The sequence below is a fragment of the Neoarthrinium moseri genome, assembly GCF_022829205.1.
Source record: "Neoarthrinium moseri strain CBS 164.80 chromosome Unknown scaffold101_Wmoseri_CBS_16480, whole genome shotgun sequence".
NCBI lineage: Eukaryota > Fungi > Ascomycota > Sordariomycetes > Amphisphaeriales > Apiosporaceae > Neoarthrinium > Neoarthrinium moseri.
Window position 1 is genome coordinate 77,535 of NW_026055215.1, and position 16,431 is coordinate 93,965.

The 16,431-nt window shown below is 55.4% G+C and overlaps 4 protein-coding genes across 4 annotated transcripts; 2 read left to right on the plus strand and 2 right to left on the minus strand.

Moving 5' to 3' along the window:
- Positions 1–1,921: 1,921 nt before the first annotated feature.
- JN550_013028 (uncharacterized protein) lies at positions 1,922–9,098 on the plus strand (the record flags this gene model as incomplete). The annotated part of the gene is made up of 3 exons (XM_049311569.1): positions 1,922–2,681; positions 2,836–3,274; positions 3,323–9,098. The coding sequence occupies 3 exons, from the start codon at positions 1,922–1,924 to the stop codon at positions 9,096–9,098; spliced, it is 6,975 nt and encodes a 2,324-aa protein (XP_049165020.1).
- Positions 9,099–9,714: 616 nt separating this feature from the next.
- On the minus strand, positions 9,715–9,999 carry JN550_013029 (uncharacterized protein; the record flags this gene model as incomplete). Its single annotated transcript, XM_049311570.1, has 2 exons — positions 9,715–9,834; positions 9,892–9,999. 2 exons carry the CDS (start codon positions 9,997–9,999, stop codon positions 9,715–9,717), a joined length of 228 nt encoding a protein of 75 aa, XP_049165021.1.
- Positions 10,000–10,565: 566 nt separating this feature from the next.
- JN550_013030 (uncharacterized protein) lies at positions 10,566–11,868 on the plus strand (the record flags this gene model as incomplete). The annotated part of the gene is made up of 2 exons (XM_049311573.1): positions 10,566–10,902; positions 10,994–11,868. The coding sequence occupies 2 exons, from the start codon at positions 10,566–10,568 to the stop codon at positions 11,866–11,868; spliced, it is 1,212 nt and encodes a 403-aa protein (XP_049165022.1).
- A 1,776-nt stretch (positions 11,869–13,644) lies between these two features.
- On the minus strand, positions 13,645–14,393 carry JN550_013031 (uncharacterized protein; the record flags this gene model as incomplete). Its single annotated transcript, XM_049311574.1, has 2 exons — positions 13,645–14,216; positions 14,288–14,393. 2 exons carry the CDS (start codon positions 14,391–14,393, stop codon positions 13,645–13,647), a joined length of 678 nt encoding a protein of 225 aa, XP_049165023.1.
- Positions 14,394–16,431: the final 2,038 nt, after the last annotated feature.

Below are 16,431 nucleotides of genomic sequence, written 5' to 3' on the forward strand. Positions count from 1 at the left end.
TGCGCGGCTGCGCCCATAACCGCAACGACTGCTTATCGCGATGCCCGTTGGTAACAACATGATAGCTATCAAGCCGGATTGCGCAAGCCAGGTTGCGCGGATCCGTGACGACAGCCGCCAATGCGATTAGACCAGTCAAGATGTACGCGTGGGCGACGGCCAGGCCGCCGTCCAATCCACCCACTCTTGCGGACAGCCCCACGCAGCCGGAGATATGGTTCCAAGCAGGGACCATAGTAACTACTCTGTACATAGGTGCCCTCTTCTTGCCAATCAGCATGGGGGAGTTTCAGCGACCGGTGTCCGCCCCTTCGTGCAATCTTCGCCTTCAAAAGCGTGAAGGATATCATGTCCGTGTCATAGCAGCGCACATATGACGCCGCCCAAACCAGGGCAAGTTACAGTGCAGCTCGAGTGCAACGAGGTGGGAAACATTCGCAGGCATTTGAAAATTTGTGAAGCCGTCATTATGCACATTCTTTTCTGTTGAATGGCACCTTGGTATGTTAGAACTCGGCCGGGTGCGCTCTTGCAAACTTTGAATGGGGAGCGAGTCTCGTTTGGGGGGCACCTTGCGCGGACGCACGGGAGTTGCACGGTTCGGGCTGGGCTAGAGCTAAGGTTGCAAACGATGCCGCATCCAGCTCGCCACAGGGCGCTCACGCACTAGATTGACCGAATTAAGTAGAGCCTCGCAGGCCTGAAGCGTGGTAGTACCGGCAGTTAGGCCGCCCTGGACCAATCAGGGACGCACATCTCCGGGTTAGTCAACAATGCAACCCTCCACGCTATTTCAACAATTGGGCCGTCGTGCTGGCATGCACGGCGGTGGTATTCGAACCTCATATGCAGGGTCACATCGCACCGCATCTTATTTCGCTGGTTCTTATCGGTGCACATTTTTGAAAGAGAAGGAGGATTGGGTACGTGCATTTCCAAGAAGGCTTGGCAGGCTTGATATATGGGCCCTCTGGGTATAATCGGGGCTACAGCCGAACAGCTGGAGACCTGTTACTAAAGATGGGCAAGGCTTATACCAGGGGCGCTTGAGGCAACGATCCTAGATCCCTGGATCCGCTCAATTCTACCGTCCTACAGGATACTCCTTTCAGCCTCGTTCTCGCAAGAGTCGAGCAGAGCAACTGCCTTCACAGAAAGTAGGTATAGTATGTACTATATTGGCCAACCTTGGAGGATATCACTGAGACATCCTCTCAGTTGCCGAATTGGCTATTAGATGGATACTGGCATCGCCGTGGAGTATCATGCGAGGTCCACGACCGGGAGAGTGACAAGGGAACCACTGTGTACATGATCCACGCTCTGGAGCTTTCTCGGCGAGATGCACTAACCGGATCGATCAAAACCGCGAACAAGTATACCTACCCAGTTACAACTACGATATCTTCTTCAAGATAGGGCAGACCCACAACATCACGCTAAGTTATGTGCTCTTGTTCCGCTTATCCCTGTAGATAGGTAGGTAGTCCGGCAACCTGGCACCCAGGGATGCGTGAGGAAGAACCCCGTTCAGCTGCCCTCCAATATCGTAGTCCCACTAGACATGGAGAAACGCCGTCAACAAGGGGATTTGCTCCATCCAGACATGGACATACAAGATGCGGTAGGGTTGCAAGGACAATTGCCGATTTCCCAAAGAGAGACGTCAATGAAATTCTCGCAGTAACTCGATGGTGATCCTTGCAGCATGATTCCAACAGAAGCTTTCCGTCTAGAAGTATCAATCTTTGCGATCTAAGAAGCAGATGTGTACATCTAAGGACAGTTGCGTTGCTACGACTCGCGGCGACGGAAGGCCCGAGCGGTGAGGCTCGACTTACTATATCTCATCGAAAGCCCTCCCTGCTTGTTGATCATTGGGGACCTTGTCTCTCTGTCGTCCTCATACAGCCCTCTGACGATGATTTTTCATATCCGGTACTGGACACTAGCCAGTGTCCTGGCTACTGTTGTCACGGCCTTACGATACGATAGCTCCCAGTCCGACTACAACCTCAACCAGAACAGTACAGCGACAGACCCTTTACACTACTGGGGAGAATGGGAAGAACACAACTACACCACTTCACCAAGCAACTGGCGGTTTCCTTTCTACACAGTATCGTTAGATCGATATGCTAATGGGGACCCTACCAACGACGAGGCGAATGGCACTGCCTTCGAGCATGACTGGATGAGCACTCAGTTCCGCTTCGGAGGTGATGTTCGCGGCATGATCAACGATCTTGACTACATCAGTGGTATGGGCATCAAGGCCATCTATCTGATGGGAACGCCCTTCATCAACCAGCCTTGGATCCCTGATGGATACAGTCCCCTTGACTTCACACTTCTAGATCACCACCATGGCGTCATTGATGAATGGCGAGAGCTTATCAATGCTATACATGAACGAGGCATGTACGTCTTGTTTGATAACACCATGTCCACGATGGGCGACCTTCTGGGGTTCAAAGGGCACTTGAACGAAACAACGCCTTTCAATTGGGATGAATACGACTACGTATGGAAGACAGACAGAAGATATCTCGACTTCCAGCCCGGCAACGCCGTCAATGAGTCTTGTGTTTATCCTAGGTTCTGGGATGATTATGGGTACCCTTTGACTAGCGTGTACGCCAATGAGACTAGATGTCGTGATAGCGAGTTTTCCATGTATGGTGATCTGCAGAGCACAGGGCATTTCTCAGGCAAGTCTTCACCGCAAACACCCACGAATGACGCGTCAAGTCGCTGCCATGTGTTGGTAACACAGAGTCCTAATATACCAGCATTGACATTTCCATTTCAAAGAAGATAACTGACTTTTCACAGTGTACGAAACGCAGCTATCAAAGTATGGATCAGTCCAAGATCGTCTCCGGGAATGGCGGAGCGACGTTCTCGCAAAGATCAAGCACTTCTCCTGCATGCAGATTGCCATGTTTGATCTTGACGGCTTCAGAATGGACAAGGCGCTCCAAACCAGCGTCGATGCCATGGCAGAGTTCTCCGAGTATCAGCGTCAATGCGCCAGAAGATATGGCAAAGATAATTTCTTGATGATTGGCGAAGTCGTTGGGACAGATGCGCAGGCTGCCATCTACTTCGGACGCGGCAAGCAACCCAACCATTACTTGACGAACTTCACCGAGGCCGTTATCACATCAAACTCCACAGATGCGAGTGAATACGTCCGCGACTTTGGGTTGACGGCGCTTGACGGAGCTGCCTTCCAGTACAGCATCTACGGAGCCCTCACACGCTTCCTTGGGTAGGCTGCCTTCTCTGTTTTCGATATTGCTCACTAACAAGCCTATAGCCTTTCAGGAGAAATTGGCGACCAGGGAGTTGATTTCACGACGTTCTGGGCCAATATAACCAAGCAAAACGACCTCGTCAATGCCAACACCGGAGAATTCGATCCTCGACACCTCTTCGGCACGACAACGCAGGATGTCTTCCGGTGGCCCTCACTTCAGGATGGAATCCAACGTCAAATACTAGGCCAGTTCATCACGGTCCTTGAGATGCCGGGAGCGCCTGCTCTATATTGGGGCGAGGAGCAGAGCTTCTACATTGTTGACAGCACTGCCGAAAACTATGTTTACGGACGACAACCCATGAGCGCCAGCCGTGCCTGGCAAATTCACGGGTGTTATGCACTAGAAGACAGCAGTTACGTGGTTTTCCCCCTCGAGTCTGCACTCGAAGGGTGTCACGATGACAATGTCAGCTTAGACCATAAGGATCCATCCCATCCTGTGCGGAATATCATCAAGAGAATGTACGAGTTGCGACAACAGTACCCTACGCTGAATGATGGTTACCACCTGGAAGCCTTGTCCAGCCAGACCAATGACTTATACCTCGAGGGCAGCAATGGTACGCCTTCGCCTACTGGAATCTGGAGCGTCTACAGATCAATGTTGTCCGGTGTTCAGGAAAGCACCGGTTCTGGTGTCTGGCTTGTCTTTAGCAATGAGAATGCAACCCGAGAGTTTACATTTGACTGCGATGACGAAAGCCTGGCTCTTATCTCACCATTCGCCTCCAACACTGTGGTCAAGAACTTATTCTACCCATACGAGGAATATACCTTGGGTAATTCGACAGTGGCCTACACGCGGGATGGTGCGACGGGGATGACGGGTTGCTTGTCCAACCTTACAATGCCTGCATGGGGTTATAAAGCCCTTGTTCCCAAGGGAAATTTCACCGATCCAGCACCGACCATCACCGGCCTTGTTCCATCTCATGACAGCCGGATTTTGGCAAGTGTGGAGCTGGGGCAACAGCAGTCGGTTCCGATCGAGATACATTTTTCTGTGCCAATGGACTGCAACTCCGTAGCGGACAGTCTCGTCTTCACATCTACCACGCAGGACGGCATCACCCCCAGTCTGGTCAACTCGAGCGTGTCTTGCAGCACTGTCGACGGGAACACGCCAGAATTTGTTGGTCAGCCAGCCACTTCCTGGGTCTTCTCGGCCTCTCTAGCAAATGTGTCTCATGGTATTCATGCCGTAACTACGAGAAATGCGTCATCGGAAAATGGTACTTTTACAAACGCGAATGATCGCTTCATGTTCCGCCTTGGTGCCGCAGACAATCCTATGGTCTTTCCAGGCTCCGCGAACTACACTCGCACTCTTTTACACCAAGACTCGTCCACAGGGGAATTATACATCTCGCCCAAGGCTGCCGGTGCCGACAAGCTGCGGTATTCGAGGACCTGGGGCTCCAGCTGGAGTTCTTGGATGGAGTCTGATGGGCAGAATATTACGTTGGAACATCAAGCCTGGTCTGGTACAGAATCTCAGCAGTGGGCAGGAGAGCATGTTATTGTTCAGTACTGGGGTCGGCTGTCTGCGAGCAGCGACCAGTTGCAGCACGCTGATCTGAATCCTAGCCAGTTAGTCCGGCGCTGGCCTCATGCGTTCGTGTTGGGCGCATGGAACACCTGGGGCTATGATGATGGTCTATCCAGTGCCATGTCACTGCAAGGGAATGGTACTTGGATGTTTGACCTGGCTGCCGAGTGGCCAACCCAGACAACCATTAACGTATGGGGTATGGATACCGACGGAAGCCCGGATAAGACCATGCAATACGGCGATGTTGATGGTGATGGTGTACTGGACTGGCTGCACCCAGATACACTCTCGAAAAATGTCATCAACGTGACAACGGGGCCAGGAATGCCATACATGGCCTGGCGAGTCGTCGTTGATGACGGCAATTACGCCTTTTCATTTGAGCCGACTGGGTCCGGCAACCACCAGCTGGTTTTGTTCATACTTATGGCCTTCATCCCTCCCCTGACTGGATTCTGGGCAATCTGGGTGTTCAAGCGATCCTACTACCACATCAAATTTAATGAGGTGGGCATCGCACCTGAAACCGGGATGCTCAAGCTACTACCGGCCAGTGTTGCTACTTTCCTCAGAGGCAGCCCATCATCAGCCGCTGAAGTCTCCGAGGATCGCCGGACGGTGTTGATTGCCACGATGGAGTACGAAATCGAGGACTGGGCCATCAAGATCAAAATTGGCGGACTAGGCGTCATGGCTTCTCTCATGGGCAAGGCACTCGGTCATCAAAACCTCATCTGGGTAGTTCCATGCGTTGGTGGTGTCGAGTATCCAGTCGATACAGTGGCAGAGCCTATGTCGATCACGATCAATGGCGCCCAGTACGACGTGGACGTCCAGTACCACTATCTTCGGAACATTACCTTCGTCCTTCTGGATGCCCCTATTTTCCGCCAGCAGACGAATGCTGAGCCGTACCCTGCACGCATGGACGATCTAGACAGTGCCGTTTACTACTCTGCCTGGAACGCTTGCATCGCCGAGGCTCTGAAGCGCTTTCCCGTTGACCTGTATCACATCAACGACTACCATGGCGCGATCGCTCCTTTGTATCTGCTGCCGCGAACTATTCCTGTTTCCTTGTCCCTCCACAACGCAGAATTCCAAGGCCTGTGGCCCATCAGGAACGCAACAGAGATGCACGAGATCACCCAAGTCTTCAACCTACCCAAGGACATTGTGAAGAGGTACGTGCAATTTGGCGAAGTGTTCAACCTGCTCCACGCCGGTGCAAGCTACCTCCGCGTCCACCAGAGAGGCTTTGGTGCAGTGGGAGTGTCTAAGAAGTACGGCACGAGAGCATTGAAACGATACCCTATCTTTTGGGGCCTATCGAACATTGGCGCGTTGCCGAATCCTGATCCCGCTGACACGGCTGAGCTGAGCGAGGAACTCCTCAATCCGCACAAAGTAGTCATCGACCCGGCGGCGGAGGAAGCAAGGAAGAAAGAAAGGAAGAAATTCCGCAAGCAAGCGCAGCAGTGGGCTGGCCTGCACGTGAATGACGAAGTAAGTGCTGATTGGAGCCAGTGCTGGGTGATATATCCTAACAGTGCCCAGGCTCAACTATTCGTTTTCGTCGGCCGATGGTCCGAACAGAAGGGTGTAGACCTGATTGCTGATGTCTTCCCTGCCATTTTAGACAAGCACAAAGACGTACAGCTGATCTGTGTCGGCCCTGTCATTGATCTCTATGGAAAGTTCGCAGCGCTTAAGCTCCAGAAGATCATGGAGCGATACCAAGGCCGCGTCTGCTCCAAGCCGGTGTTCACAGCACTTCCGCCATCCCTCTTCAGTGGGGCAGATTTTGCCCTGATCCCATCTCGCGACGAGCCTTTTGGGCTGGTTGCTGTAGAGTTTGGCCGGAAAGGCGCGCTGGGTGTCGGGTCCCGAGTCGGCGGCCTCGGGCAGATGCCCGGATGGTGGTATACCATCGAATCGACCGAAACGAAACATCTCCTTCGACAGTTCAAGTCAGCAATATCGACCGCTCTAGCTTCGTCCAATGAAACAAGAGATTCGATGAGAGCTCACTCCTCTCTTCAGCGCTTCCCTGTGGCCCAGTGGATCAAAGATCTGGAGATCCTACAAACCACATCCATTGAAATGCACACCAAGGTTCTCAATGGAGCACACTCTTCATTGTCGCTCCCACTCTCGCCACCCGGTACGGGGTACTCGACACCCACTCTGTCCATGTACGGAAGAAACTTCAGCTCAAATCCTACGACTGCTCCAGGGACGGCACCTTCGACTGTTCCTTCAAGTACGGTGGGCAGTCGAGCACCAAGCCCAACGCGAAGCAGGGTTACGTCGTCTTCATCACTTGACTCAGGAGTTTCAACTCCAACCCATTCCCGGCTCAAGGGGATGCAAAGTATCTCGAAGATGCTTGGACCTAGACTCAAAGCTCTGGCTGAACTTACCGAGAAGAACACGGACGAGGATGCGGCGGAGCCACCACACCAAGATGTGAACAGGCCATCCAACTCCTCGGCTCCCCCTGCAGATGATTCCAATACTTCCTCGACTTTGTCGGGGAGTTCGGCGGAAGGCCAGCCAGCACATCCGTTGGTTGAAACGCTCAGGAGCCAAAACCATTCGGTGCTCACTCTGGACACGATCATTGGCGGCCGGAAAGACTTCAAGCTTCAGAACGTCGACCCCTTTTTTACCGATCCAACCACGGAATATTACGCGGCATTCGAGTCTCGGCTAAAGGACCACAAGGGTAGTTTGTCAGATGACAAACTGTGCGTCGAGGAATACCTTCGCCACAGCGAGAAAGAATGGTTCGCACGTTTCTACGACGCGAAGCTCGGAAAAGCAGAAGCCAAGACCTCAACCTCCACTGGGAGTCTCGACCAGTTCAATCTCAGCCCTGACCATGTACATCCAAAGGGTGTGAAACGCCTGCTGCAGGCCAAGGTGGGGGACTGGCCTGTGTACGCCTTCCTTGTGGCCTTTGGTCAGATTATCGCCGCGAACTCGTACCAGATCACGCTCTTGACAGGCCAGAACGGTGAGAGTGCCGAGCGCCTGTACGTGATTTCGTCCGTGTTCCTCGGCGCCTCCATCGCCTGGTGGGTTCTCTTCCGAACCGCGCGGTCTGTCTTCGCGCTCTCCCTGCCTTTCGTCTTCTACGGGCTGGCCTTCTTCCTCCTGGGGATGACGCCCTACACGACCATCTCGAACGGGACGACCTGGATCCAGAACGTGGCTTCCGGTCTCTACGCCGTGGGTTCGGCCAGCGGCTTCGTGTTCTTCACCCAGAACTTTGGCAGTGAGGGCGGCACGCCAGTGCGGACTTGGGTGTTCCGAGCCTGTGCTATCCAGGGCACCCAGCAGATCTACATTGCGGCCCTGTGGTACTGGGGCTCTTACGTCTCGTCGCAGACCAACAGCGGCGTGACGACGAGCAGCATGCTCACGTCCACTCCGATCGTCACGGCCATCGGTGTCCCCATTGCCGTGCTGATGTGGGTGGTCGGCGCACTTCTCTTTGTTGGATTACCAGACTACTACCGGACTAAACCCGGCGAGGTTCCTGCATTCTACCAATCGCTCCTCCGGCGCAAGGTTGTCGTTTGGTTCTTCGTCGTGGTCGTCATTCAAAATTACTGGCTGTCGGCGCCTTACGGGCGCAGCTGGACGTATCTGTGGTCCTCGAGCATCGCACCAGCATGGGCAGTGGCGGTCCTCACCGTCTTCTTCTTCGTGGTGGTGTGGGCAGCGGTATTGGCCGTGTTCGCGAAAATCTCTCGCGAGCATTCGTGGGCTTTGCCCTTGTTCGCCATCGGCCTGGGGGCGCCCCGTTGGTGTCAGATGCTTTGGGGCACTTCGGGGATGGGACTCTACCTCCCCTGGGGCCCCGGCTCGACTGACCTTGCGGGAGCACTCCTGGGGCGCTGCCTGTGGCTCTGGCTTGGAGTCTTGGACACGATGCAGGGCGTTGGTTTCGGCATGATGCTCCTCCAGACTTTGACAAGACTACACATGACTGGCGCTATTGTGGCAGCACAAGTTCTGGGATCGCTCTTCACCATCGCAGCGCGAGCATCGGCGCCCAACAAGACTGGGCCAGGACCAGTCTTTCCAAATCTCCCCATGAACTTGTGGGACGGGGTGTATAATGTCTGGCTCTGGGTGCCGTTGGCCATGCAGTTGGCTATTTGCGTTGGGTTTTTCGTGTTCTTCCGGAAGGAACAGCTGTTCAAGCCCTGAGTGATGAGCATTGCGATGGGTTTCCTTTCCGTCTACTTACATAATAAGGTAATGATGAAATATTTAGAATGAGGCGATGGTCGGGAAGGAGAAATCACTGGATAATGTAATGTCTTGAAGATAATGTCTTTATTCATTAATGGATACCACCTTTCTTTTCACGTCTTCAGATAGAATTCAATATGATATGTTTCTCACATGAACTTGAAAGCGCTTAAAGACCCTTGAACTAGCCGACACTGTTTTGGCAGCGGAGAGTCTGGCATGTGAAATGTTGCCTCCAGAAATCGCACGATTCAAAGGTCGCCGGCCAATGAACAGTGGACCTCGACGGTGCGTTCCACGATGAGAAAGGCCAAGTGCGTCGAGGACTGTTTGTGCTGCCGTCCATACAACTCTATCGAAGCGAATGAAGAGAAAAAAAGCTTGTCTCGAAGAGGGAGATTGATTTCCATGGCGCGCCAAAGTACGGACTACGGATCCGACCATATATATGCATTTATGCCGCCGTGCAAACCCCACGGCCTAGTGTACAAGTAGTTATTACCGCATATCGTACACGCCCACACCCTCGTTTCGTCATCGCTGCGTCGACTGCATCTCAGGTCGTTACATGCTAAAGGGGCGCGTTAGAAGGCAGCGGTGCAGCGAGAGCAGCGCGGGGATGCGCCTGAGAGAAGACGTACGGAGGCAGAAGGAACTCAGCCCAGGGGCTGGACAGGAATGCGACGGCAGCCTGGAGGGGGCTGTCAGTACTCAATCCATGGCATCAACGTCAAGCTCGAATACATACACCGAACACAGCAACACTCCTCACGACGGCGGCATTCTCGGGCGATGTGATGGTCTCGTAGGCGGCGCCAAAGGTGCCCTTCGGGGCGGAGCGAACACGGGCGGGCATCTTGATCTTGGGAGGGTGGAACGACGGGGGTTGGTTCTTGGTCGAGATGCGAGGTGCGAGATGCGAGATGCGAGATGCGAGCGGAGAGAGAATGGGTGTATGGAGCCTTTGGACGTGTGGTGGTGGTGGTGGTGGACTGACTACTGAAGCGTTCCGGGTTGACGGCGACGAAAAAGTTGCGCGAGGCTGACAGGGAACTGGAGGTTCAAGCTTCAGCTCGGGCCATCGAAAGCGGGCCCCGGCCCCAATGGCGTCACAAGGCTGCCCGACGACCCGCCTATGCCGGCTTATACACCTTTTGTATACCTTCTCATACTCTCTCCCCTGCCTTTACAAATGCGATAATACTCACGCCAGCATTCGGCCGTCCCAACCTGTCCCTGTCCTGTGCGCTCACGTCTCGACAATGGCCAAGCCGCGCGCTTAAGTCTTCCCGCGTGCTATGAGGGTCCCGACCAATACCTCTTGACCCATTCGCCTCCCACCCACCTCGCCGAGCCGACGGCCCCCGGTTCCTCTCCCTCTCAGCACTTGGCTTGGCCTGGCCTGGCCTGGCCTGGCGAACAATGGCCGGCGACGGCGCCAACAACGCCACCACCCCCGGCTATGCCAGCGCCGGCGGGTTCTTCCCGCCGCCGCTCCCCTCGCCCGCCCCGAGCACGGCATCCACCCGTGCCGCCGCCGGGCTCCCGCACCCCCGGTCGAAGCCGCTGCTGCCCGGCTCGCGCAAGGAGGACTACGCCCGCGAGTACGTCGGCCGGCGCCTGCTGCACATATCCCGCCGCTACGTGAAGAAGCACGGCATCCCGGACCCGGCCGATCTGGTCGCCGCCTACAGCAGCTTCGACGAGGTGTGCGCCGATCTCGACCAGGTCGTGGATGTGCTCTGGTTCTCTGGCACACGTACGTAGAACGCGCGACAGTGTTTGCCCTGCTGCGTCGGCCCACTTTCCCCCACAACGTGTCCGTGTGTTGCTCACGTGTTGGCTTCTAGCGAGTCTGCAAGTCCCATACCTACTCAACATCGCCCTCGCCATGACCGAGTACCTCCCCGCCTTCCCTGCCTCCCCGCGCCCGACCTTTGCCCTTCTGAGCAAGCTGGACCACTGCTTCGCGAGCTTGCTGTCCGGCAAGGACGTACGGACCGGGGACCCTCTGCCCGGCTTCGAGCGCGGCCTGGCCAGGGGCATGACCCGCACCGACATGGTACGGTGCAAGAGTCTGGCCGACGAGACGCGCATGCTGGTTGCCGTCAAGATGAGCGGCGAGGCGGATGTTGACACAGCGTGGTTTCCAGACGAGTACGACCAAGCGCCGGCGACGGGCAATCCGGGGAAGCGGAAAATGGCAGATATCCACGGGGAGGATGAGGAGGATGAGGAGGATGAGGAAGGCACAGAGCAGCCCGAGTCGAGAGGATCCACCGTTTCCCCCAAGAGGCAGAGAACAGACTCACCCACAATAATGAGGGCCATTTCGCCTGTCATCAAGCAAGAAGACAACTTTGAGTCTCCTTGGGCAACTGGAAGCTCACGCACAGAGAATGGAGCAGAGCCAGCCAGCAACAATGGCGGACAGTTTCACTGGGCTGTTGAAGATGATGAGGATGACGACTCGGACGAGGAGGTGGTAGATCGCGATGAGGATCACGTCATGCATGACGCCGCCGAACTGAATCAACAACTGACACCACCGCCAACTGGATCGGAGCCCAGCGAAGTGGAAAGGCCGCCCAACATTGACGAGGCTCTTCACCGGGGAGAGGATGATGACGACGAAGAGGAGCTGCACATGAGTGTGGCCAAGGTGTACGAGAAGACCATTGTGCAGCTTGGGAGGACACTCGGCGAAACCCTGATTGATGACTGATCAGGGGCCGTTCGGTGGATTTTGGCCATGTCACAAGCAAATTTATTTACCATGACTGATGATCAATATATTTTGTACTTTTTAAGCAGCAAATCACAGGCAATCAACAATGCCGTGGGGGCATGGTGATCTTGGGCAGACGGTTCTTCGCTCGTAGCCCACAACTGATTACTAGCGAAAGGCTGTATAACCTCGGACTTGTTTGGAAGGTGCTGATGCCGAGCAGCTAGCCATTCATTGTTTACGCCGTGGAAATTCCTATGGACTTACCGAAACTCGATTGGAAACTTACCGTTGACCGGCCCCGGCTGGGCAGGTTTCACAAAGACTGAATCACTGGTGGGCGAAGACGTTTGGGGTGTCTAGTAGAGCAAAGGTAGTCAGCTTGGTGGACTCTCAAAATCTGCAGTAGTATGAAAGAAGCTGAATAGAAATGCCTGTATTCAGAGACTGTGTAACATGATATGTTGTCGATCATCGTTGGCTCTGGTCTAGAGCTAAAAGGAGTTCATCATGTAAGGCAATGGGGTGTGCTGGGAGGGCTGGTGAAATAAAGGGATGGTGCTTACCTGATGTGGGATGGTGGTTCGGTGCGCATGTTGATATCGATGTCGAAAGTCAGCGCAGGGAGAGCGTCCATGTGGGATTAGTAATCCCAGCTGTCCGCAAGCAAAACGCCATCATCACTCAAGTTCCAACCAGGAGACCAGTTTGAGTAACGAATGATGGGACCCCATCTGCAGCACTCTTTTTGTTCTTCTCACAACTACTGCTCTACTCGCTACCTCACACCCCCGCTCACTCAACTCGCTCTCACCGCTGCCGCCGCCGGCTCTGAAGTATGCAATCGTGTCTGTGCTCAATGCTGCAGTGCGTTCCATCGAGTCTGCTGCAACAACCGTGCCGTCATTTGTTCTCTCTCGTGTCTCGGCGAGTCTCGAATGTTGTTCGCGTTTCAATCGTGGTCGTATGCGTCCGATCCTTCGTAGAGCTTGAAAATTGCAAGGAAAATTCCGTAAAAGGGGTCGTGTTGTGTGGTGGAGTATCCAGAACCTGGCTGTCCAGGCTAGGAATCAAGTAGTACGAATTCATCAGGATGAACAGGCGCCAAAACGTTTCCCTCATCACTCGCTCCTAGCTCTCCTCTTGCGAGGTTCGTGGGGGGTCGAGTCATGCCTTCGTCATCTTGTCGAGATTATGCTTCTACCCATCCATCCAAACGCTGGTCTAGGTAGTGGTACAATCGTGAAATACTTCTCAGTGTTCCAACCAAGTGTCCCAAGGGAAATTGATGAAGCCGAAGACGCCGATGCTCGTGGTCTAACCATCCTGGGTGGGCATGCGTTGCGGGATGAAGGGAGGAGACAGTTAAGAAATGCGGTGCAAGGTGAAAAGTCGAGACACACGCTCCGGACGCCGAATCGAATCCCGATGCGTGATGCTGATAGTGTTGTGCCAGGTTGCAAAACAGGTGTATGGAAACTGTGTGCCAGACCTGGGGAGGGGAGGAAGTCGAGGGGGGGTTTAGAAACCAAACAAAGAAAAACACAAAAGCTTGATAGTTGCGGCAACAATATGCAGTTGCCTCAAGATCCCGAAGTCGCCGTGATTAGGAGGCCATGGAAATTAGTTGCTGGGTGGTATAGGTCATTAAGCCGTCCACTCCGCTCAAGTGAGATACGGAGGGTTGAGTCATATCGTCGTCAGCGTCTTCTCCCTTCCGCAACCATCCCGACGTCTTCGAGCACCGAGGGGCAAGCTCACGGGACGGTGAGCCTATGCGACGGGGGGAATGGCAGGGGCGGCAGCAACATCGACAGGGACCGGGGCGGGGGCAGGGGCGCCGATCTCGCCGCCGATGGGCGCAGCCTTCTGGGGGCAGTCCCGCGAGATGTGGCCAGCCTCGCCGCACTGGTAGCAGGTCTTTCCAGCGGTGTTGAGGGGGCCGCCGTTGGGGGCGGTGCAGTCCCGGGAGATGTGGCCGAGCTTGCCGCAGGCGTAGCACTTCATGGCCTGAGCCTGGCAGTCCCTGGCGAAGTGGTTGGGGCCGCCGCACTTGTAGCACGTCGCGGGGCGTGCGCCGCCGGCGAAACCACCGCGTGCGAAACCGGGCGCGAAGCCGCCACGACCGACGGCCGGTCCACCACGGCCCATGGTGACTCCCGCCGGGTTAGGGCAGGCGCGGGCAAGGTGGCCCGGCTGTCCACAGTTGTAGCATCGGCCGCTGGTACCGGTGCCGCTCAGGCGGAGCGTGGGACAGTCGGCCTGGACATGTCCGAGGCCCTGGCAGTGGTAGCACTGCTTCGCCTCGGTAGTGCGAGGGAGGGGGCACTGGTTGGACTCGTGTCCTACAGGCGGGCAGTCAGTCAGTAAGCGGAATCTTTCGCAGAATGACCCAGAGCCTCGTGTGCGTTCGTACCTGGCTGCTTGCAGTTGTAGCAGAGGCGCTCAGCAGAGGAGCAGACCTCGGCGTAGTGGCCGACATTACCACACTTGTAGCAGGCGCGACGCGACAGGGAAGACATTGCGACAAGTTTATAGTCTACACAGTTCCATGGTCAGCAAGCCGCATTACAAAAAAAAAACTAGTCGCTACCAGTCCACTCTCGGATAACCCGTCTACAACGGTGGAAAAGCTGCTGCTGCTGTTGCTGATGGTCGCTGTCTGGTTCGGCTGGATCCAGTCCTCGATGAATGCCAGGCGGCATGGATCGTCCTCGAAAAAGTCCACACGCAAGGACAGCATGGATAACATCCATGGATGACATCCTGAGACGATGACAGTCCCGCGAACTTGGGCCGGTCCAGAAAAAAAAATCAAAGAGCCCCACGTGGTCTAGCGGTAGCATCCCACATAACGCACACAATGGTAGTGTAGCACAACGGCATGCGGGCCAAGTTCTCCAGAACCTTGCAGGATGCATGTGCTTCGTGCAACCACGCGCAACCTCGGGATTCCGGCCCCATGGCTTATCTCTATTTCAGGAACAGATCCGTGATCGCTTGTGGGGTTGGAAGAGAACGGAGGTGCATGGCGTACTGGTCGCGGGTGGCAGGCACGACGTCGTTTGTCCGGCGCGATAGTGTGTATAACATCCAAGTGATGTAATGCGCGGCCAAGGCCATGGGCACAATCGGGCGGTAATCCGTGGACGGGAGCTCTAGCCGGACCGCGAGCGCCCACATGAACAGTGCAAGGACAACGGGTCCTCCATATTCTAGTCACTGCTGCTCCTCTGAACACGAGAATGCGCGGCAGCCCGTCCGTTCCCGGGCGGGAGCGAGGCAGCAGGCGACTAGGTTCTGCCTCTCGATATATTTGCTCGTGTGGGACAGACTTTCGTCCTGGACTGGCTCGGATCCAGGGAGTTGAGGCGGGCGATAGGGACAGCTTTCCTTGCTATGCTGACGGCGACACAAAAGAACCAGCCAACCGGCAGGCGGGCTTCCAGAGCGATAGGTGGGCGAAGAGGTAGAAAGGAAAATATCACAAAGTTTAAAATCTCACTCACCTCTTGAGAGTTTCCAACGGGGGGGGGGGGGGGGGGGGGGTTATTTGCCTGGGGATTGTGTTCCTATGCCTGCTCACGGACGGCCTTTTTTTCTCTTCTGCTTCTTTCCTAGCGACGTCTGCACCGAATGTGCGCTTCTACAACCACCGTTATATCGAGGAAGGTGTCCCGTTCACCAAAGAGTCAGAGCCGGAGTTCAAGTATGCGAATTTTAAATTTGGAGGGAGGGGAAGAGAACGGAAGAGAACTGGAGAGATGGGAAAACTTTCAGCAGTGAGCCGGCCAAGACCCACGATCGACCGAACGATGGAGCCAGTCAGCCAGCCAGCCAGCAGGCCGGCGCCAGCAGGGAAGGGCATGGGATGGGATGGGATGGGATGGGGGCCTGGCAACCTCCCACGCTCCTCGTAGCAGCGCGCGGCGGAATAGCCCTGGAAAAGCCCCCAGCAAAGCAAGTTCAGTGGATCCGCACGCGGGCGAAGGGGCTGGAAGGACGTGTGTGACCTGCCAGAGACATGGTTCCGTCTCTCGTTAATCGCAGAACGGCGCATGATTGTCCAGCTGGGATGCTGATTAACCCCCCATCCAGCTTGGCTGTCTCAGCACCCATCAGCCCTGGGATGGCATCGGTGCATTAACCACGACGAGGAACGGGCGGGATGTGCAGCCGAGCAGGCCGCTCTCGAGTGAGACTTTGTGACGATGGCTTCGCCATTCTCTGGACGCATACCGTGGTCAGATGGTATTCAACCCATCTGGGCTCGGTTAAGGGCCTGCCTTGGTCGCTGCCGGTAGGAGGCACGTAAGTTACTGCGCGGGCGCTCTGCAATCACGGACGAACCAGCGGAAAGGGAATCCGCCCCTGTCATCGAGCCGGCCAACCCTGCTCTCGTCAGCTCAGCTTGGATCTCTGCCGTTTTCGTCGACCGCGTTGCGGCCCAAGAGTCACCGATAGGCGCACATTGGCCGCTGTTTCGGGACGTTGTCCCAGCCGTGCGTGCCCTGAAGGCTCCGCTTCCAGGCTAGTGTCGACACGTTCGCTGCGGGCGTT